The 24,247-nt window shown below is 35.9% G+C and overlaps 1 protein-coding gene across 6 annotated transcripts; it reads right to left on the reverse strand.

Annotated features, from left to right (window-relative positions):
* Positions 1–2,780: 2,780 nt before the first annotated feature.
* ACD1-LIKE (ACD1-like protein) lies at positions 2,781–23,180 on the reverse strand. Of its 6 annotated transcripts, none has more exons than XM_006858924.4 (7): positions 22,607–23,180; positions 17,777–17,964; positions 16,428–16,518; positions 16,016–16,174; positions 15,645–15,878; positions 12,988–13,175; positions 2,781–3,205 (listed from the first exon to the last, which is right to left on the reverse strand). In XM_006858924.4, the coding sequence occupies exons 1-7, from the start codon at positions 23,144–23,146 to the stop codon at positions 2,950–2,952; spliced, it is 1,656 nt and encodes a 551-aa protein (XP_006858986.1). In that variant the 5' UTR covers positions 23,147–23,180; the 3' UTR covers positions 2,781–2,949. The 6 variants fall into 6 exon arrangements, with proteins under 6 accessions (XP_006858986.1, XP_088719467.1, XP_088719468.1 ...); XM_088863339.1 differs by lacking the exon at positions 2,781–3,205 and adding an exon at positions 5,665–5,874; XM_088863341.1 differs by lacking the exon at positions 17,777–17,964.
* Between the last annotated feature and the right edge of the window lie 1,067 nt (positions 23,181–24,247).

Raw genomic sequence — 24,247 nt, forward strand, 5'->3', positions numbered from 1 at the left:
GGCATAAGAAAACCTCCAACGATTTCACCGTACCCTCTCATCTCTTATCTCCCTCTTTTATTAACTTTTGATCATAAAATTAACCCCAACAAATCTTTTTATACCATTTCAACCAAAAATATTTTTTAATCATTTTTTTCCCTTTCCACCCATTACAAAAGTTTTTGGGTTGAAATGATCAATAAAAAAGGGAGATAAGATATCAGGAGGTATGGTGAAATATTTAAAGGTTTCATTATGCCGCTTGAAAGAAAAACGGAAGGATGATCTACCATAAAATAATATGAGGAATTAGAGTTTTATATGAAATTTTCTCTTTAAATTATACAATAGCATCATTCCCATAAAGTAATGCACAATGACAGGGTAGCATAAATATGCTAGATTCCATCTCAAGATGGGTACTTCTTTCTCACGGGTGTCCATGAGGTGACTAGAAAACATAAAATGATAAATGATATCCTAAAAGAATTATGGAAAAGCCCAATCCACCCTAGGGTTTCCTGGTTCGCTTGCTTGGCATACCAAAAGAGGTTCTTATAAATGATAGTGTCCAAATATGGGGAATCCAAATGGTAACTATGCCATTTGTGCAAATCAGAAAGAGAGAGTCATGAATAATTGTTCACCTCTTACACCTTTGTTCATCATCTTTTGTCAAACCATATTGTAGAGGTGAAACACACCTACAATGGCCATCATTAAGACCCAAGCCTAATAACAAACACGTTCCAAAAGGAATTCATCATCCGAATCCAAGATATATCACAGTACTCAAAATCCAATCAGTCTAAGATCCTATCCCAATTTATATTTTTAATATTTCAGAAGAGATAGGTTATGTCAAATTATGATTTATGAGCATATTAGTCTTGAAAGATCTCTCTTCTCACAAATCATAGGCCAAGCCAACTTAGGTTCGTGTAAAATCCGAAATAAAGACCAAAAGTCGAAAGAAAATAAGAAGATTTAAAGGGGATTTTGTATAACATAAATGATAATACTACAATAAAAAGGAAAAAACAGAGAAAACAAAATAAAAATGACAAATACGTTGAAAGCCAAGCCCTCATGGCCAGCACCTAGAGTTGGGCCTGATCAAACGGCAAAAATTAGAGTCGTTCCTCCTTAATATTCAAGATGTGGATCCATACTTGATTTCACTCTAGGAAGAGAGAGTTGCGTAAAAATTTACATCTAGGGCTTTCGACTTGAATGAAAGATTGTTTTGTTTTTTTAAAGTGGCCAAGTTACAGTTCTAGATCTAGGGTTTCAACGGCCTAAGTTTAGGGTTTGTTAGATAGTTATGTTTTCTGGTCTCGAACACTAAGGTTATGCATCTTAAAGTCCTCAAAACTGAACTATTTATAAGAAAAAAAACCCAAGAAGTGCGAAAACTGCGATCTGGAGAAAATTTAGACTGTCCATGGGTAAGTGAAGTGAGGCATGTCACTGAGCCCTCTGGGCCTAGTGACACTCCCCGTGTCGTTGGAGTGAAGCACGCACTTCTTTCGTGAAAATTTCCATACTTGCCGTTGTTGTGATATTGTCTAGTACATATTCTCATATCTTTCGGTTTTTGAGTTATTTTGAATGTTTTCATGCATTGTGAGTGTGGGACCTACCTAATTTGGGTCATTTTTTTATAAGATAGGTATTTTGGAATATTTTTCAAATCTTGGGAATATTTTGAAGGATGGACTACGGTCTGGGTGTGAACTACTGTTCAGTGTACCCTATGGTGTACTTTATAGTGTACTTCAAGGTTTTCAAAATTAAATTAAACTTGGAAGGGGTGCCTAAGCGTTTTTGCACAAGATTGGAGTTGTCCCTTCTCATGTTGAGAGCCTTGATTATGTACTTCGAGTAATGTAGAGAGGACACTTGCACATTGTGAGCTCCTGAGAGGCCCTTCCATCTCAGCCTTGTGGACTCCAATATGTCCCCCCTTATTCTGACATGCTATGGTGCCCCATGGTGGGTAGGAGCAGGTTGAGTTTGTATCGCCATGGAGCAACCACAGCGTCCGGATCAGCTACTCGCTTGTATATTCCTCGTGTAAATTATACACGTGTAAAGCTTTCTACGTGACCCCATCCACATATAAATTATATGTAACCTCAATTCTCAACCATTTAATCTGAATGGATGGCTAGGATTGGTCATATCACAATGTCGCACCAAATACCATTTAACTCTTTGCCAATTAGAATTGGCTATCCAAAAATTGAACAACCTACATTCACTTTTGGAATGATGTTTTCTTCAAGTTCATAGATAGGGTGTTCAAAAGAAATTCTATTGTTCGAAATCGGTCGCTAGACCCAAAGTTTGGGGTTCTAAAAGTATTCCAATATTGATATTCACTTGAGGGAGTAGCATCGAGCGAAATCTTTTGACTTTGCAAATATAGGAATTGGGTATCTAATATCGGACATAGATTATTTCCTTTTTTTCCATGAAAAGCATAATAATTGACCTAGAACCTCATTGGGTTGGCATACTGTTCCTTTCCTTTCCATTGCTCAGAAAAGCCATCTAAGTTCAATATGCCAAGCCATCAGCATTATGAAAAGCAAAATCACAAGGTGATGCCTTTTATCACTATTACCTGGGATTGAGGAGCATTTGCAATATTAGGTTAAGTCCAATAAATGTAAAACTACTGCCCAAACCAATTACTTTTTGATATCTTTCTGTCATTAAGACATCTATCATTGCTGCATTGGCTTGAGGGTAAACCAACTTAAAAGCTTACAATTCAATAATACTCAGAAGAGTAAACCAACTTAAAAGCTTATCATTCATTAACCAACTTAAAAGCTTATCACTCAGTAACCATAAAACCCTGGTGATATATAACAAACTCAAGTTTAACATGAGACCAGTTCACATCAGCTAATATTTCACATGATATTTACAAGAATGTGATGAGTAACAATCCTTCTCTCATATCAGCGCATGGTTGTAGTCATGGAAATAGAAATTCTTGTATATGAAATCTGCGAGCCACCTCGATGCGAGTGAGCTGAGTATAGCAGCGGAGACAAGTAAAATCCTTGCAACAGTGGATGGTATGCTCTGCCAAAACGCCGCGACTACACCAATCAACGTTATTGACAGAGTTTGTAGACAAATCTCAAGTGCTTTTAGATATTTCAAGGCTGCACGACAGCTGCTGCAGTGAACCACATGTGACCAGTATCTGGAAGGCACAACATGAATAGGATGTGTGAGGATTTGGTGTTTAGAAAGAGTTTAGGAATTCACAAAGGTAATAGTGATATAAGAAAACCAGGATTCATCTTTGGCCAAACAACCATCTTTGTTGAGGAAAAATCGAATCAAAACAATAATGTTAATGCCAAAATATACAAAAACCAGAATTTCTTTCTTGTCCATGTGACCAAGCTTGCAAGGAAATATTATCAAATTAGAACAAGCATATTGAAAAATGAACTTGAACTTCGAATGATTATCATATATCTGCATACTGTATACACGTAATTAGTGTCCGTCCCTTGTCTTGCATTCACGTTCACCTCTTCTTTTTCACTCTTTTTTTTTTTTTTAAGAGAAAGTTAATTTTGTATGGAAAGGTATAATGACTAAGTACAAAAAATAGTCTTCCATGCATGGGAGCAGCTTACAAAATCACCAAGATGGTGAGCTATGTTAAAAAAATGCTGTATACGTGTCCAAGATAGTAGGAGTAGGCCTGCAAATATCATAATTTGTCCAACTAAAATCTTTTTCAAGATTCTCTGAGTTAAGTAATGATTGAATTCTAATGCCACTCTCAGCAACTAAAAATTACCCTTACGATGATATGTTATTAACCTGGGTTCTTCTCTGCCCATGTTCTCCCATAGTTGTCTTAATCAAAGATTCACCCACGTATTTGTAAGTATTTTGAGTACGAGTATTGATACGATATGGTACTGATGCTGGATACACTAATGCAAATTTAAAAACTAGAGTACAACCAACTAGAATGACTAAGATTCTTTCTTGAGCATACTATAACCGACTAAGATTGACTTCCATTCTGTCGGGAAAAATTACAAAAGGTCTTATCGAAGGCTCTCAGAGGCCACTTTTCTAGAGATTGTTCATTGAACCTTCATACCTCAACTAGTTGTCCGACATCGTAAGGGGAAAAATTTTCCCAAAACTGGCTGGTGCCAACAGAAACTAAATTTCATATTCTCTCATAATTGCAGATCCAACTACTGCATCTATGGGGTTGCATCTGATAAAACTTTTCTCACTTCTGCAAACTGACTCTTATCCAATTGAAGCAGTACCTGGAATAGCAATGAGGGTTGTTTGAGCCCTTGTATGCAAAGCAAGTTGATCGCCAGATCTCTCAATAAATTCCTCGGTTTTTAGGGAAACCTACGGACCCTAGTTTCCCTAATTAGGACTCTAGAACCAGGGAAACAACCGACAGCAAGTAATCCATTTCACTTGAAGCTACAACATTTAGATGCAAATAGGGATCGTATACTATAAGACCATTCATTTTTAGTACAAGAAGGTCATAATCAATCTTAGATAACAAATATGAGATCAGACAGGCAAGGGTATGTTACACACTTATAGAAATTTTATTTTGGTTTTTGTGCCCAATCAATCACACACTCCTTGCCGTCCGATTTCACAAATTATGGTCAATAGCGATTGTGACCTGCTGTGCCAAAAATAAATGGTCTTTGTGTATTTTTCTGTGTACTTTTCTGTATCAATAAAAGATCCAATATAATTGTGTAAGCTATCAATCTATTACTAGTGCCATGGAACAGCAGAATATACAGGACCATATTTCCAAAATATATGGATTACTCAATAAATTATGCATAATCCTTGATATTCAGGATAGAACAATATTTAGTGATAAAACTTTTGTACATATCAACCTTTGGAAAGGAAAAGAAAAAAATCCATTGAGTTACCAAATGGTTAAGAAGACAGAAAACTGTAATGAATGCTTCCCAATTGAAAATAATGGGCACAATGCATCTTACTTTAAATGTCAAATAAATTGGCTAACAAGCTTGAGATGTTAATGCTCACATTGTCAAGAGATATCAAGAATGTGCAGAGACATACATAATGAAGTAACTGAATTTGTTAGAAAAGTTTTGGAGTAAGGTCTAAACAGTTGATGTATTTTTGGATCATTCTCTCATTTCCAGACATTGTTTAAAAATAATCAAATATTACAATAGAAATAACTTGGAGGGCAGAAAATGTACTTAAAATGCACATTGTTTTTCATTTCGCATCACACTTCTAAGAGAATAAGAATGGAAAAGATATAGTTCTTGTTTTTCTTCCTACTATTTTCTGAATGATTATAATTTTCTCCAATTGTTTTCATTCGATAAAATATCTAGACAATGATGCTTCCATATGCTGATATATGAATTTATAGTAATTAACCGTTTGGATGTCAAGTTTGTGGCATGTGTACTCTTCAACACCATCATTCCCTCCTCTCTATAACACTAGGGTAAGATCTGACATGAGATTTTTACAAATGTAGAGACATTTTTTTACCGCAATCCATGCAATTTGACTAGAATCATCATTGGAAGATTTTCCAGAGAGTTTCTGATTTAGTTATGACAAGCATCAGATTATCGCTAAGCACAAGGGCCATATATAATATCCTTCACCACACATTGCAAAAAGAAAGCACTTCTAACATTTTGTGCTCAGCAGGTTACATATTTGATGCTTCAACGGGAACTAACTTGACAATGAACTGAGACCATAGAGTAATTAGTAAAAGTCTGGACCATGGAGTGTGATACTGATTGGAGATTGAAGATCATCCAATCTTTGCCTGCCTACCTTCCAACCATTTATCTGCAAATACACCGGATATGAAAATGATTACATAAATCTTCTCTTATTTGGTAAGTCGATCAAGGAGAACATGAAGGAAAAACATAGGAAAACTTCTCGTTAATTTTATAGTTGAACTTAATCTAGACCAAGGCTCATCGGAAGGGACCAGCCACATGCAAATGAATCAGGCCTCTTTTATGTTATTAGTTCTGTTCACTTTTATGAACTAAATGCAAGAAACTCAACATGAGGATATCATTGATGTGTCAATGAATGAATGTTAAGATTGTATTATGACTTCCTTTCATGTATAAGAGGCATAGCTGTCATTATTACTTTGTTAATTTATGACTTTGTGATATCCCTGGATGTTAGGGGCATTTATGCATTGTTTGCATTTATGTGTACATGCCCTAACATCCAACAATGTAATATTTAATCGCATAATGAAGAGGCAACCCCAACACACACTGACTGGGGATTCATACCACTTTCTCTTGCTTCTTATCTTTCTTTCTTCGTGATGACAAATTATCAAGCCTATAAGGTATCAGAGCAGGACTAGCCGTTGCACACTCTATGTATTCCCATAGCCACACAGACACCTCCCATACCCTCTTTAATCCCAAACGCCATTCTTATTATTGATTCCTCACATTTTTGCTCAAATTCTCAACATCTCCCCCGACCCCTTCTCATTCTTACCTTATTAATTTCAAACTCAAATCTTATTTTTGATTTCTCAAGTTCTCACTTGAAATCTCAATCTCCCTCTCTCAATCTGAAATCAGTCCCCATGTCAAAATCTCCATCATTCTATAAACCCTAATGTCTTTCTCTCTTTTAATCTCAAGTCATACACCAAATCTGAAAATCTTCCTCTATTTCTTAACCCTAGTCTCTCCTTATGTATCTTTTACCTGCACCAAATAGAAAAGAAGGGAATATCCTCTCTCACTGAAATTTGCCAGAACATTTTGCTCATGCTGAAATTTTACTGCCTTTATCTTCACCAATGAAACTCTCTCCCATCAAAACCCTAATTTCTCTCGTCCTTTCCCTCAAAAGCCCCAACAAATCATTGAAATTTCACAGCCCATATCTCCAGGACCAGGGCACTTTCTTATCAAAATCCTAACTTCTCAAAAGTCCTAATTTCTCTTGTTCAATCCACTTGAAAAAGAAGCTAATTCTAGAAACTTTACAATTTACCTTACTCCTTTATCTCTCCATTACTTAACCACTTTATTGGCGTAATATTTATTCCTTCTCATTCTACAATAACCCTCATTCTCCATTATACAATAATGAAAAAAACCCTGGGGTCTTATAATGAAGGAAGAGGAGGCCGTGGACATGGTTGTGGCAAAAGAGGCAATGGAAGAAGAGGTGGAGGTTGCTCGTTTCCGCCTAACCAAGAACTTTTACCAACACCAAATAATTTTCAATGAAATTCCATTTGTTGGAAATAATGCTATGACATACCAAATTTGTGGTTGCCAAAATTACATTGTGGTGTACTGCTACTATGGCTAATATCAAAGAAGAGAAAACTTAAACAATGGAGACAGAGTTGCTGCCCTTAACACTTCGATGTAAAATATGTCATTGACCTCACTGAATGATCAAGCATTGATTGGTGCAAGGAAGCCAACCATGTCACGAGTAATCCTGGTAAATTTTTAACTTTTACCTCCTATTATGGTAGTAATTCTGTATTAACAGAATATGAGTCATATTCCTACAACTCATATAGGTAATTTCCTTGTAAATTCTTCCATGGGTCCTGTCCTTTTAAATAATGTCTTTTTAGTTCCCAAAATCAAGCACAACCTTATTTCTATCTCTCAATTAACTAAAGGAAACAAATCATATTTCGTATTTACACAATCTTCTGTTGTTTTGATGGAACCACATTCATTAGTGCACGTGGCGAGACATAAATATGTATTAGATGAATGTTTATCAAGGAAGGTTCCATTACTAGTGTCTTCTTTCCAAGTAATGGTGATGTCAGTGTTTGGCATCATTGTCTAAGGTATCGTAGCAATGGAGTCAGTCAATAAATTATGTAAAGAGAGTTTGATCCCCTCATTGTCCAGGAGTCTACCTCTATTTATTTGCCATGCATGTCAATTGGGTGGGCATTCCCAACTTTCTTTTTCTCATTCTAATAACCAAGTTTCCTCATCTCGTGAGTTAATACATTCCAATGTATGCGGAACACCGTCAGCCACTGCTTCCACAATACCATGTAATCTTTGCAGATGATTTCACATTATACACTTGGATCTACTTTCTCAAATAAAGATCTCAAGTATCCGCTATGGTTTTGCAATGCAAAATATTTGCTAAAAAACATTTTCATAAATCAATATTGTTTTCTCTGAGTGATGGAGGGGGTGAACACTAATCTCATGGTTTTAGGATATACTTAAAGAATAATGGGATAGAGCAACAAATTTCACGCCCCCATACTCCACAAAAAAATGGAGCATATCAATGAGGTTGCTCTTTCCTTGATGTCCACTAGTTGGGACCCAAAGTACTTAGGGACTAAATTGTTCACATGCAATTTATATCATAAACCGGCTGCCCATGGATGTTTTGAATGACCAAACTCCTTATGATATGTTCTATAGTAAGAATGCATCTTATTTAGTTCTTTAACATTTTGAATGTTTTTCTGAAGTCCATATAGACAAGAGCCCAAGAAAGAAGCACTCTCCTAAGGCAAAATGTGCATCTTTATGGGGTGGCAGCTAAAAGGGCTACTATTGTTATAGCTCTAGATTTAAATAGTCCTCATTTCACATGTAGATAAATGAAATGAGGATTTGTAATCAACCTAAGGCCATCATATCTCAAGAAGAAAATTTTACAGGGGTATAGTTTATGGCACACGAAAATCCGTATTGAGTGATGGAATAGTTTGTTTTGGCATGCTCGTAACAATATCCATCAGCTTAACACTGTTGATGATAGTGTGCCTCATCACATTGGTGAAGATTTTAAACACTTTAATTATGATGACACATTAGTGAAGGTTCTAGTGAAGAAGCATTTCTTCATGGTGAGTTAAAAGAAGAGCTATACATGGAGCAGCTACTAGGTTTCAATGAGAAGGATTCTTCAGGCTATGTTTGTAAGTTGAATAGATTCATCTATGGATTGAAGAGAGCTTCTCATACTTAGTTTCAAACCTCTTATCATGAAATAAAGGATTACAGGTTCATGAGAACAGCAGTGGATTGTTTTATTTTCATTCATTGGAGAACCAGAGATATAGTCATTATCCTCTAGTATGTCAATAGCATCATCATTACAAGAAGTTCTTCAGATCTTATGGCCACAACAAGAGGTTCTTTGTTGGCAATTTCAGATGAAAGATTTGGGACAGGTTCAGTACTTTCTGGGGATAAGTGGATCAAACTCAAGATGAACTCCGATTATCTCAACATAGATATGTGTTTGATTTAGTTGAAAGAATCAAGTAGTTGCACTTCAAAGCACCAACCACTCCAGCAATGCGAGACAACAGATTGAAAGCAAATGAAGGAAAATTACTTGAAGAACCAGAAAAGTCTGAAGCATACAGACAGTTTATTATCTCACCCTCACTCATCCTGATATAACCTTTGTAGTAAATCAGCTATTCTAGTTTATGCATGAAACTAGTGATGTTCATATGGAGGCGTTAAACATATAATCTGATATATGAAAAGAACCAATAATTAAGGCATTACATACTTGAAAAATCACATGAATGATGTGAGTGTTGCTTCCATCATTGACTACTCTGACGCTGACTAAGCATGACTTCTTCATTCACATTGGTCAGTCTTGGGATAATGTGTTTATTTAGAAAGAAAACTAATATCTTGGAGGAGCAAGAAGGAAAAGTCCTTTGGCAAAATCAAGTTTGGCGGCTGAATGTAGAACATTGGCAAGCAATGTAGCAGAGTTTTCTTGGATATGACGTCTGAATTGTATGACTTGGTTATAAAGAACAACAGTCAACCATCTGTTGTGACAATTGGAGTGCACTTGCTATTACAATTAATCCTATTTTTCATGACCACTGTACGCATATAGATATTGAATATCGCTTTGTGTGTGATACGATAGAAGTAGGGCAATTGAAACAGATTTATTGTGCAAAAAATAAAATTGCAGACATTTCCACTAAAGGGCTCGCTAGTGAGCAGCATCACTTTCTTTTCTTTTTTTGGGTAAGTAGCATCACTTTCTAAAGAACAAATTATACATGCTCAAGAACAATGGAAGAGGAGGGATGGGTGTGGGGGCTGTGCCTTATTAAGATTATCTATCATGATTTTATATATATATAAGGGGCATTAATATCTTTATTACTTTGTTATTTAAATAATTTTGTAATATCCATTGATGCTAAGAGAATTTATTTAGTTTCACATGCCCTAATACTCAGTAATGTGATATTTAATCATAATGAAGAAGCAACCCAAACACAAACTAATTGGGGATTCATGCCAATCTATCTTTCTCTTTGATGGAGGGAAAAATCAATCGATTTTTAATTTTATTCAATTTCAAAGGATGTATATTGTAATTTTAGTTTTAGGGTTTAGTTCTAAGGTTTTTTGGCTTATAGGGATTCCAGGTTTTTTATATTTTTTATTTACTTCATGAGTACGATTCACAAGAACTGTTCATAGGGGTAAAATTATCATTATAAATTTTAAGTTTAATTTGTTTGGATATTTTTTGTACTAAATATTATATATAAAGAGGTGCGTGCAGGCATAGGAGAAGGAAGTCATGTGATTTTCCAGAATTGAAAAAAAAGAAAAGCCCTAGCTTTTACAACCTAGCTTGGGTGTGGAGAAGAAAAGCTAGGTCTCTTTGAATTATATTTGTATTTGGCTTTGTAACTTGTTGATTTTACTGTTTTCTCAAATTTTCTTGTATCAATTTGATATCAAAGCTCAGGGTTTTTTTCAACAACAAAGCTGGGAAGTCACAGATGGGTCTAGAGTTTACTGATTTTGGCCCAAGATTTACCAAATAAGCCTAGATCTAACTGATTTTAGCAGGTTATTGTTGATCATCTGCCTAGGATTTGTGATTTCAGCAAACCCACGGCAGCAAGAAGGGACTGTGGGAAGGGGGTTTCATAGACCTACACCTGGTGATCTCAAAGATGACGGAATGAGGAACTTGAAAGGCAAGTCCAGCAGCTGACACAACAATTCACAAGCCTCAATAATGGGCAAAAAGATGATCTTTCAACCTAAGAGGACCTCGAGTACAAGCTTTTTCACTTTCGACTCCGCGTGGGGGGGTCGAGTGATGAAGATAGTGGCGAAGACCTAGACATGGGGAATATCGGTTCTTTTTTAGAATGTTAATTTAGACATAGTGAATATCACTCCAGGGTTTTCGATTTGAAAGATGAGATTCTTAATTTGATACATATTGCATCAAAACTCAGCAAGTTGTAGATTGGGATTCACTATCAATCTTCGATACATACTCCAATGAACAACAATATTATTTAGGAGATCCAATCTATGATAAGGATCAAGATGATGATGAAGAGATTTTGGAAGAGGATGAAGAATATGAAGAGAAGGCAGCAGGAAGAATGATCCAAATCATGACCTTTGAAGATCTCATTAATATCAAAGAGATATAGCATTCAAGATATTGGAATTAGAGTAGCACAGAAGAAACGTGGTCAACTCATAAACTACAAATTGTGGCTCTAATTTTAAAACGTGATAAAATAAATATCAAGAAATCCTCTAAAGACCAGAAAATTGGGAGTTTCCTGCATGATTTTCAATGGGAGTTCAAGGAGAGCCATAGTTGATAAATTTGCATCGATTCCTCAATCTACATATCAAGATCGTTTCTTGAGGAAATCTTTCTACCACGAATAATATTTGAGGCAACAAAGAAAAAGAAGGATAAAAGAAGGCGGTTTTGTTGTTGAATTCATCTTAGCACACTTCAAAACTCAAGGACGAGTTTCTCCAACCAAGGGAGAATGATAGAGGGAAAAATTATTCTTATTTTTAATTTTTATTCAATTTCAAAGAATACATATTATAGTTTTAGTTTAGAGTTTATTTCTAGGGTGTTTTTAGTTTTTTAAGAGAATCTAGGGTTTTTAAAAAAAAAATTTGCTTCATGAGCACTATTCACGGGTATTGTTCATAGGGATAAAACTATCATTATGAATTTTAAGTTTATGTTATGATATATGGTTCATCATCATCATCATCATCATTATCATCATAGCCATTTCCCAGCTAATTGGGGTTGGATATACAAAATTCAGGATTCACAAAAAGTTTTGGCAAATTTTTATGTTGGTTGCCTACCTAACACAATCTGCCTCCTTTACCTGGGCTTGGGATGGGTTAAGGGAAAGTTTAATGTCCTCACCCTTCTTAGACCAATGTTAAGATATATGGTTCAATGTATTACTTCTTTTTGTACTTGGAACATTAAATAATATTATAAAGAGGTGCGTGGGGGGCTAGGAGAAGGGAGTCACATGATTTTTCAGAATTGAGAAAAAAGAAAAGCTCAGGCTTTTGGAACCCTAGCTTGGGTGTGGAGAATAAACCTTAGGTTTCTTTGAATTATGCTTATGTTTAGCTTTGTTTCTTGCTGATTTTAATATTTTCTCAAATTTTCCTGTATCAATTTGGTATTAGAGCTCCGGTATTTTTCAACAACAATGCTAGGAAACTACAACCATGCCTTTTCTCTACAATTGCTGATTTTTACTTGTTTGAGGTTCAAGAAAGGTGGATCCAATTTCCCACCTTTTGGTCATGCCTTTTCTCTATAATTGCATGTTTTTACTTGTTTGAGGTTCAAGAAAAAGGTGGATTCAATTTTCCACCTTCCCTTCCTGTATCACTCTTCTAATCTTCTCTCCTCTCTCCATCTCTTCTTGATGACAAAATATCAAACCTACATGAAAGATCAAATTATCCATGCAAAACTGTGTACAAGAAAAAGATGAAGAAGACCTAGATAAGCAAGCAGAAATTATGATACAGCAACACGATAGGAATTTGCTCAGGCATAACTAATCAAAGAAGTGCCCAGGAAAGTGATACTGTGTTAAAATACCTGTCCATGAGCTGCTCTTTTGGAGGGGTTGGTGGAAGATATCCATGGAACTTTGTTCCCCAATCAATCTGACCACCACAATACTTCCGTAACCAATTTCGGAAAGCAATTACAAGTGCATCTGACTTTGTTGGTACAAAACAAGACTTTAGCCAATTGGACTGGCCTATTTCCATTATCTTAAGTTCCTGAAAAAACAATCCAAATTCAGATCCATGCACAGAATAGGTTAACAATGCGCTTACTTCTGGAAGTCTGTCATTTTATGCAAAATAAATGCCTGCATGCTACGTGGACTGCTAAAAATTCCTTTGGAAAGCCAAGTAAACCATAACTGTGGACAAAATATACACACAATCAAGAAGAAGATAACTACACATACAAGAGGAAGCCAATGAAATGAAAACTACTGAGTCATTGAACAATAATCTCTATGCCGAATTTCCTATTGCATTTGTTGTAGGATGGGATGTTTAAAAAAATGCAAAATACTGATGAATTGCATCAACACAAACATTCGAAATGTATGAGTAGTTGTAATGAAATGAAATACATGAAAAATCCTATCAATTTTGAACATCAACAAGATCAGCTTCCTTATGGAAATGTGGTGGCATTTATTAAAATTAAATTTCAACTCCACCTTTGGTTGGCTGTATATTGCAGAGAGACATATCTCAAGGATCTAATAGGCAGAACTTATCAGATCATCATTCCAACCCTAGGTAATATGTTGAATCTCAGCAAGGCGCATTCACATAGAAGATTATTTTATGTCCAAATGTTTTCCTTGGAACATATTTATTAACAATCATAGCAATACATATTTGTGTCCAATGTTTTTAAACTTTGCTCAGGCCTCGGACTTGGCCCTGGTCTGAGCCGAATAACTCGGCTGAGTGTACAGGGCTCTAAAGGCCCTAAAAATTAAAAAAAATTGATAAAAATAAAATAAAAATTGTAAAAGTAAAACAAAACCTAAGACAACATAAAAAATCCAAATAAGTTAAAAAAACTATAAAACATGAATTTATAAAAAATTCATTTATGGTTAGAGACATTTCAAAAATCTCAAAAAAAGGAAAATATAAAAATAGGGCATATGACAAGAAGAACTCAAAAATTATTGTAAAAAAGACCCAAATTACATATAAAAATTTTATACATTGATTCCATACTATCATATAATTTTTACATTTTTTTATTTTTTAAATGGCACCAGTTTTACCCCAATACTTGGTTTGGCAAGGGACCAAGTCCGATTGACTCAGCCGATTCATTGTGAATTAGACTGAGTCCTTGAACAATGATCATGTCAGATTATTTAATATATCATGGGTATCTGCTAGAATTGTAGGTAATATTCATGGAGTAACACTGGGCTACAAAGTGGTGCAAAGAAAAGTACGAAGCAAAGACAAGGAATACATAGTTCTAGGAGAATTTGTAAGAAATATATTCAGGCTACTGGTTAGTGATTTTCTCAATTTAAATTATTTTGGCAAAGAAAAATCAAAGAACATAATCAGTTACTTCCTAAAATAATCCTCATTGACATAATCTGCAAAAGTTTATGATCCATAAAGATGAGTCGCTTGCAGCCTTTGAAAGTGCTTGGGATGACATTTAACAATTCAAATAGCAAAAGAAGCAGTTTGGGAAGGTGGCCTTGATTAGCTAGAAGATGATATACAAGAAGATAAAAGTAAGAAAAAGGAGGAGAACATGGGTCCATTATGGCTTTCCTGATTTCAGGAATTCAAATAAAGGAAACTTATATTCTTTCCTTGCAGCAACATAACAGGGAAGGACATCCCTAGATATGTTCTTCTTTGAACCACTGCACTAAAGCAGTGTGAAAGGTCTTGTCAACATCTTAAGCACTTCCAAAGTAAAAAGAAACCATAAATAAAGAGAAAAAGTGGCCTAATGCCTTAAAACAATAACTGGGTAACAACAAATCGTCAGCTTGGATAGCTCAAAAATCTCCGTCAATGTTCGGCATGCCTCAAATGAAGAAAAACATAGAGACTCTCTAGGTCAAGTCGAATGGATTTGGGCTCAGAATGAATCCTAGTCCAAATTCATCTTTAGGGAACCAAGTCCCTTCCATAAAAATTTATCATGTAAGATTACAAAAAAAAGATACAATGGTATGTAATCTTCGATTCAGGCCCAAATAAAATCTAAAATGTAAAGCCTAATGCAAAGTCCAAGTTTGACTGAGTAATCTACGTATCTAACAGCATTAGCTGGTGTATGGAGTATAACTCCATGAAGTAGATTAAAAAACACGCTACATCACCTTTATGACAAAACCCTGGATTCCTGATACCTTAATATCCAATTTATAATTTTATTTGTTACCTGCTACACTCTCCCTGAGAAGTAAAACTTTTCTTTGCAACAGAGTATTATCCTCATTGTCACATTCCTAATCTATGTCAATCACGTTTGTTGGAAACTTTTTAGCCTAATATACAAAAGAAATACATTACCAAGCAATATACTTCATATTTGCAATAGTCAGTGTATTAAAACAGGAAAAAGAAAAAACAATTCATCACACCTATATGAAAAATGGAAATAGTTTAAATTTTGTATGAAATATTAAAGAAATCCATCAAACAGTTAGATGCCCATATCGGTTCTTATACCTCCAAGTGAACAAGGTAAAGGTCTGAATCAAGAATCAGATTTTGTCCCAAGTGAAATATCCACCTTGGAACCAACTTATCTATCCAAACTGAGAAATTCCTTGGAAATGACCAAATTAATCTGCTTCTGCCTGGAGACACGGGTATACATACAAAGATCAAAAGAAATAGCCGTTCTGGCTTATGATAATCTGCAGCTGGTCGTTGTGGCTTATGATCATCTGCAGCTGGTTCCTGACATTAGCAGCATGCAATATGACAATGTTAGAAGACAAGATGGAAAAATAAACACAAAACTATGTGGCATCCTTCTTGCAAGATTATTAAAGAACACGAACCACAAAAAGCTATGCTCAGTTTTCATTTCTTACCTGGCTAATAGATTCATTAGTTGAGCCTGAAAAAGCAGAGACATAGAAAATACAAGGGGCTATAAATTTGCCATATCCAAATTCTTGGTTTGCCAGGAAACCTGAAATGTCTTGGGATAGTATAGATATGTCCAATGGCCGCCCACCTTCTCGATCAACCTTAATAGTGACGGAAACAAACCCGTCAGTAATACAAGCTCAAAATCTTCAAGGGAAGAACAACTACTTCAAAAACTATGTGGGAAGGACAACTACTTCAAAAACTATGTGGGAAGGAAGGAGAAAAAAAATAGAAACTAGTACACAAACTTGTGGTTTCCCCTTTATACCAAAAAGCCATCTTTTGGATCATAACTTTTCTTTGCTAAAAATATCATGATCCACAAGGATATAGTTAAAAGTGAAAGGTTACCGGTCTGGGATTACTGCTTGTACGCATTAATCCACGGTGGGCATATGGAACATGAGCAGGGTCCATAAGATTTTCAATGAGAACTTCATACCTGAAATGCCATAGGCATGTTGACTAAATTGTAAGTGGTCAATATTTAGAGCATTCCAATGAACATTTATCGTTGTCTAATAGCTACAAACCTTGAAATGCAAATGAACCTTATAGAGAGCAACCAAGGAGACCATGTTTTCTCCAGAAAATTGAAAATTTGAGTTTTAACGGAGAACCAGAAGCCTTTTCAAATGACAAAGAACCAAATGATAGGCAAAACGTACAAAGCTCACAAATATTAAAGGGCTAAAGAAATTGAGACCCAGCCCCCACTAAATCAAAGTATTCTGCATCTGGTTTTACCCATAAGCTAAGTGTGTAGGTTTTTGTAAGTAAGAAAATCATATAAGTGCAGAGATAGACACTCCTCTCATGACAATAAATATTTGTAATGCATATTGATGTGGTTAAAATCAAATGGAAAATTGTTCAATATATGAATAACTAAGCACATCCATGATAGTCTATATAGTTCATCCAAAAGGACAAGTTCAAACCAGTAAGTTAAACAGGAGAGGGTCACAGAACATCCATAGAAAAGCTCAAGAATGATGTATGATTTTACTGTCGTATTAGCAAAGTAGCAAAGCCTATTGTTAGTTAAGTCTAAAAATGGCAAGGGTTAAAGAATCAATGGTAACATCAATATGTGCTACATTTCTAACAATTCTTTTTTGATAAAGACTGAATCCAAGAGATACAGAATACACAAAAGCAATATCCATTACTTAGCTAACCGTATAATAAGACTGCATTAGAAGTCTGTAAGTCACAAGTAATTGCAATCTAAAAATGTTTTTCATGTCTAAAAGATAATCAGCACTTCAGTATAAAATAATTAAGAAACCTCATTGTAATATTCTTATACACTTTAATAATTACCACAAAAAAAGATAAAATAATTATTGTAGTATTTCTGCATGACAAAGTAATTTTGTGGTGACTGAATCGAGCAATAGAAGAATAAGTGATAATCAGAAACGCTACTCACATATAATCATTAATTATACTTCGAAAACTTTATACAGTCAATGCATAAGGAAAATTGGAGGTCATGGAAGCGAGTGACATCTGAAACTTGAAAGTCATGGATGGTCAGGAGGACACCAATAGAATGCAACAAGTTGCAATGTCCATATGTGCTTTAGCAATAAAGCACCAAAAAGATGAAGAGTTGGGAGACTTAAATATATCATAAGAATGAAACACAATGCCTCTAAAGTGGAAAACTCAAGCTTGGGGCAGAAAATAGATACCCATATGGCATATCCCTCATTCCCATCAAATGAGTGTATGATGGATCATCTAACTCAGAAATGAAAGGAGGACTCTTTTTTGATGAAATATCTTTGAGTTGATGGTCAGGGTTTGGCCAAAACCATACAATTCCATTCTGCTCAAGACTAGGATAAACAGCCACACATGCCTTTCTGGATGTATGAACCTGTAAAAAAATTGACATGTCAAACTCAAGTATTGGAGTATTGACATAATAAGCCTACATGCCGTACAATATTCACCAGGGTGACAAGTATGACAAAATTTTAGATCACAATAAAGCATTTAAAGGATCCCATTTCTATTAGACAAAATTCTTCACCTATAGATATATCCTAGATAACAAACCAATAATACGAATAAGTGTCACATCATAATTTTAAGATATGAAATATATATAAGTATATAAATGCATATATCTTATTTATTTTAGATCACAATAAAGCATTTAAAGGATCCCATTTAGAAGAAATTCTTCACCTATAGATATATCCTAGATAAATAATAGGAATAAGTGTCACATCATATTTTTAAGATATGAAATATATATAAGTACATAAATGCATATATCTTATTTATTACCTATGGTGGAAGTGCCAAGTACTGGAACAACTGATTTATATTACACATGGAAAGTTTTGGCAAAGTTTTACATTAGCTGCCTAACTAACACAATCCACCTCATTTACCTGGACTTGGGATGGGTTTCGAGAAAGTATTAAGGTCCTCACCCTTCTTAGACCAAATGAATGTATGTGATCGCTGGAGTTTATGTGATCCCACAATACCAATGAAGCTATAGGAAAAGTTCTATAGGACAATTCTGAGACTAGTTTTGCTTTATGAGGTAGAATGTTGAGCGCTCAAGAAACAACATTACCCATAAGATGAGTGTAGCTGAGATGAGGATGTTGAGATGGATGAGTGGCAAGACAATAAGGGATGAAATTCGAAATGGATACAGTCAGCAGAACTTAGGTGTGGCTCCAATAGGCGGTAAGATGACAGAAAGTAGACTTAGGTGGGCTAGGCATTTGCAGCACAAACCCAATACAACACCTGTTAGGAGGTACGAGTTAGTTCAAGTGGAAGGCTCAAAAAGGAAAAGGGGCAGGCCCAAAAGGATATGGTTAGAAGTAGTGAGAAAAGATATCGGGACTTATGGCCCCACTACTTCTTCTTTTTTTAGTAGATCAGTGGGGAATACGGGCCCCTACCCATTTTAGAAATCGTAAGTGGTTTTCAAATGCGTCAGTGAGAATGGAAACCATGACCAGTAGTTGAGGCTTAGGTGGTGCTACAACCATGACCTCAACCCCATTCCCAAGGGTATGACCATTGATAGAGCAGAATGGCGGACCAGAATTCATGTAGCCGACCCCAAATAGTTTGAAAAAAGGCTTTGATGATGATGATGATGATGATGATGAGTATTATGGAATCTATGTGAATGTGGCTAAGGCATGAAATGACGTGACAGTGTAAAAAGTGATTTTGTCATAATAAGCCAATTTTTTTAAAAATCAGTATGAAAATAGGCAATAGAAGTGATAGAGAGATGTCTACTTCCCCAGAGTCTATGAAATGGATCAATGAGCGTCTGCCAGAAGGACGTTGCAAAAGGTGAGATTTCTTAGCATCCTTATCATGTTGTTGGACACCTTGGATTGATGATAAAAGAGTATGCAAATAAGCTCAAATGACAGATGGAAGAAAAGTCACTAACTACATTCAGTGTGCTCAATTCCCTACATTAGAATTAATGGTCTCAATTCCTTGAGGAGCCAAATGATTCATTTGACAAAACCAAAGAGGCAGAATATTCTATGACAACTTTCGGGAGACTTTTCCAAATGTAGTATCACTGAAAGATTTTCAAATACTTGAGTTTGGATCCTAGGACAACCGGAATGACATTTGTGCTAACAAGCACTGAAGAATCTAGCAGTAGATTTTCTTCCCATTACAAACCTATTCTTGTAAAATCTAAACAATGACGAGAATTAGAGGAAAGACCAAGATAGGTAATACAAATTTCTTCCAAATGAAATCCTCAAATGTTTGGCTTGAGAAAGAAATTATAGGTAAAAGATGAAATTTCTGCCCATGAACTTGAGGAAATTGGAGATGATTTTATCTCTCTCAAGTATTATGTAAAATATCACAAAATTCCATAAATTATCCCAAGTATAAATGTTCCAATCTAGGGGCAGTAAAATAACCCCTTATTTTATTTCTCTCAATTGTCCTCTCCATGGGTGGAACCCCAATCTGGTTCACAAGACATTGTTGTCTCCTTCCTGAATCCTTGCTCCCTCTCATTATGACTTGAAAGAATCTGCACACAAAGTCAGTGCTTCTTCCCAAAGTATTCTCATGTCTAATGCGGCATCAGAGTAGGTTGTCTTATTATCCCTAAAACCTTGTTACCATCTGGTCCTAAGCATATTGTATACAACATGTCACATGGACATTATACCCACTGGAAAAAATCTAAGAGTTAGAAGTGTTGCATGCAATTCTTGGGAGACACTCGCTGACCCACATTAATGAATCTTAAGGAACTGATATTACCACTCCCTAGATATGAGAAATCAGTGAATCCCATTCATCACGAGATCACTTTGGTTATTCAACTAGATGAAGTCATTGAGAGCTATAAGCAAGGTCACATAGGTATGTTGTCCTACAAACCTTGAGAATTTAGCCATGCACCTCAACAGCCTACTTCAACAATTCTTTTCATTAGAGAACCTAAGGAATTGAAGTTTCCCCCACTATGACAGTACGCACTCATTTCCCCCATACATGCCATGATGTACCAAAAGACTACCTGTGGCTCTAGGCTCATGAGCTGCCACTGCAGTCCACCATCAATCTTTGGCCAAGCACTTAAGTTTTGACTAACACCAAAGCACACCACATATCCCCCCCGCCCCCCACCCTCTCCCTCCCACCCCACCCCACCAATCAACCTCCCCATTGGTAATCTACATCTCAATGATTCAGTGAACAACATCTCCCCTTCCCCCCATCCAACCCCCTCACAACCATTAATTGTTCCTTATTGGCCATTAGGTCCATTGATTTTATTTTGTTATTAGTCATTCACATAAATTTCTTTAACTCCCTCACACCTTTCCCCTAACTCTTCCAACTTCTGCTGGCTCCTAAGCTTCCTCAGTATATTTGCTTCACGAGATCCAAACTTCTGAAAATTTTAGCCACCTCCTCAGCATGGCCCTCCAACAGGAACCCTATAACATTTTTCAAAGCATGATTAGCTTAAATTCTAACCGTTGCCTTTCATGCCACATTCTGCTTCATGGAGGAGTCATCTCTTCCCAAAATCCCACTGCCAAGGGAGGACACGCATGTAAAAGAATTTCCACATGTACATCTAACAGTAGAATTATAGATTAGCCTTGGAAATTTCAGTTTGTTGTGTTCAAGTTTTTGTCGAAAACCAAGGTTAAGATAGAAGGGGATTCAAAGAATAACAGTATTGAATAGTGAAATATGGTTTCACCAGACCATGATGACATTTTAATACAAGGATTTGACAGTGAAAATAACTGCGTTAACTTGAAATGAGCCGAAGTAGCTCACAATAAAAGCAAAAGCTTTAGCTCACTATCAAAGCAGAAGTTTATTGCGTGCTGAGCACACGAGAACACCTTTTTTTCCCATGGATTTGATCAAAAACCCATCGTTAATCATTACGGGCAATTTCACGTTTGATCCATGAATTTGCAACTCCAACAGATTTGATGATCTGCAAAGAGCTGAAATGAACTGTCAAAAGAAAAAGTCCAAATTAAACCATTTTTGAGGTTCAAAAACCTATTTTCCTTTTTAGATTCATGATCACGGTGGTGAGAATATCGACATGTGAAATTTTGGATCCAGATTTGGAAAAGGGATTCATTTGAATAGGTGTTAACCCAAATAAAAGGAAAAAAATTGTATAAGGATGCAACCTTATTTGTAGAAGTAAGGTTGCATTAATCTACACCATCCATTTTATTTAAACAGTATAGATTTAACATTTTCTCAAAGGACATGCCACATTTGGATACTGCCTAAAAAGGTTTGTCAAATGTAGACCGTCCAACTAAAATGGATAGTGTACAACACCGTAATCTTACTTCTACAAGTAAGGTTGCATCCTTATGCAAACCGCACCCAGATAAAAATCACTAAGCAGGAAATGGATTAAGTTTCCCTGAATGCACAACAGACCTTACGAGCATACCACAATATACTCAACTACCTGTATATGTGATATAACACATTGAGGGAGCGACGGTATAGACATGCCAAGAAAAACCAATCCCAAGTCTGCCTGTTTATTGAACCCTATTAATCGCGTTACTGCATAAGCAATATTAGGTCACTGCACTGCATGACCTGACTGCATACATCAAGATTCAAGAACAACTGAATAAGAATTCAAAAACTCAGAAAGAACAGAATCTGGTTTGTCATTCTCCATAACAAAAGTCACTGCATAAGCATTATCGATTCACTACACTGCATGACCTGACAACATATATCAAACAACAACTGCACAACATTTCAAGAACTTAGAAAGAACACAAATTGGTTTATCATTCTTCACAATAAATAGATTGTCCTCACCTAGTGCGTTTCCAGTATATCAATCTCGATCAAATCATCATTAGACTAACAAATTGTCATAGGTCAATATCAAACTACTCATCACTAGGTCAACACAAGAATGAATGAATTCGGACCATTTAGCAATTAAGAGAGAGAGGGTGGCATTAAGGTACGAGAGTAAGAACCTGAGGTCCATCAGGAGGGGACTGCGGAATCAATTTGCAGTTACCAGAGCCTCCAAAGCACCACCCATGATAAACACACTGTAGCCGACCCCACTGATCAATCCTCCCCTCTGACAAAGGAGCCAATCTGTGAGGACATTTATCATCAAAAACCTGCCATTTTCCCTCAGCTTTATCCCACCAAACCACAACATCGAGACCCAAAACTCTCGACGCATGAGGAACCCTCTTATCAAGATCACAGACAGGGGCTATTGGATACCAATTCGAAAACCAGTCGAACTCATTTCCATCTCTGGCTACTTTGGTCTCAGTAACAGGAGGAGAGACACCCGAAGATGTGGGTTTTGGGGAAGATATGGTGGGTGAGCTGGACGAAACACGAAAGCTCGAGTTTCTTCCGAAATTCTGAGAGTGAAGGAAGTGGAGTGGGGTTTTACGGAGAGAGATTGGGCTCTCTGAAGGAAGAAGGGGCTTGCAGGTTGAGTTGAAAAGAGAAGGAGTCGATTGAGAGTAGAGGGAGAGGGAGAGGGATGCCATGGCTGAATCATAAGCTCCTCATACTCGGAAGAGCAGAGTAAAACTGGGTTCAAAGAACGAGTGGTGGGAAAAAAGATTGCAGAGAGCAAATTGGGGCCCACATTCGATTGGTGGGGGAAAAGTTGCCACGCTCTTTTTACCATTTTTTCTTTGCTTTCCGAAGATTTTGGAGAGAGGTGGACAGCCAATGCAAATCAATCCGAATCAGCTAAAGGTTTAGGTTTAGGTTTAGGTTTAGGTTTAGGTTTAGTGGGGCAGCCGTGTGTTGAACTTGAACCGGTTAAATTTAAGTAATGGGCAGGTGTGGGAAACACGACTAGCACAGTGATAACGGTCGTGTTCGTAAAATCTAACCGGAATCGTTAATCGGCCACGAGCCTCCACAGGTTAGAATCGGAAATAACAAGGCGGTCAATCAGATTCGGTAGGAATTTTTTTAAAAAATAAGTCAAAAAAATTATAAAAAAAATTAAATAAAAAAAACATATATCTATCGTATATTATCATATTACATATATTTATCTTAAAAAAAAATTGAAACAAATACTATCCCATTAACCGTCTTAATTCAATGAACATACGATGAAAATAAAAAACAAATACTTTCCCATCAGCAATTTTAAAATTTGCGCATAATGATACAGGAGTTCAAATCTTCAATTATTCATTCTCCATAAAGGATATAAATATCACAGGTTCTACTTTTACATCTTTTTATCTTTTCACATCATTACATAGGCTAAGTCTCTTATAACTCATAACCCCAAGTTAATAAAGAACAAACAAGAAAAAATCTTTTGAGTAAAATATCAAATACTGAGTGTGTTAATTCTTCACATTGATGTCTAATGTTAAATCACCATAAAAAGCCACCAATTTCGAATTCAAGTAAGTGATTTTTCTATTATGGTAACTGAATAATGCTTGAGCTAAATAATTATTTTTTTAACAAAATAAAGTTGTAAACATATACTTAGAACAACTAAAAAAATCATATTAAAAAAAATACGAAGTAAAAAGTCACATGAAATTCATACATGTGATCTTAGCTGTAAAAATCAATCACCAAATCGAGCACAAAATCGAGCGATTCACGATTGA

This window comes from Amborella trichopoda, chromosome 3, assembly GCF_054954075.1.
Source record: "Amborella trichopoda isolate Santa Cruz 75 chromosome 3, AtrichopodaSantaCruz75HAP2 v2.0, whole genome shotgun sequence".
Lineage (NCBI taxonomy): Eukaryota > Viridiplantae > Streptophyta > Magnoliopsida > Amborellales > Amborellaceae > Amborella > Amborella trichopoda.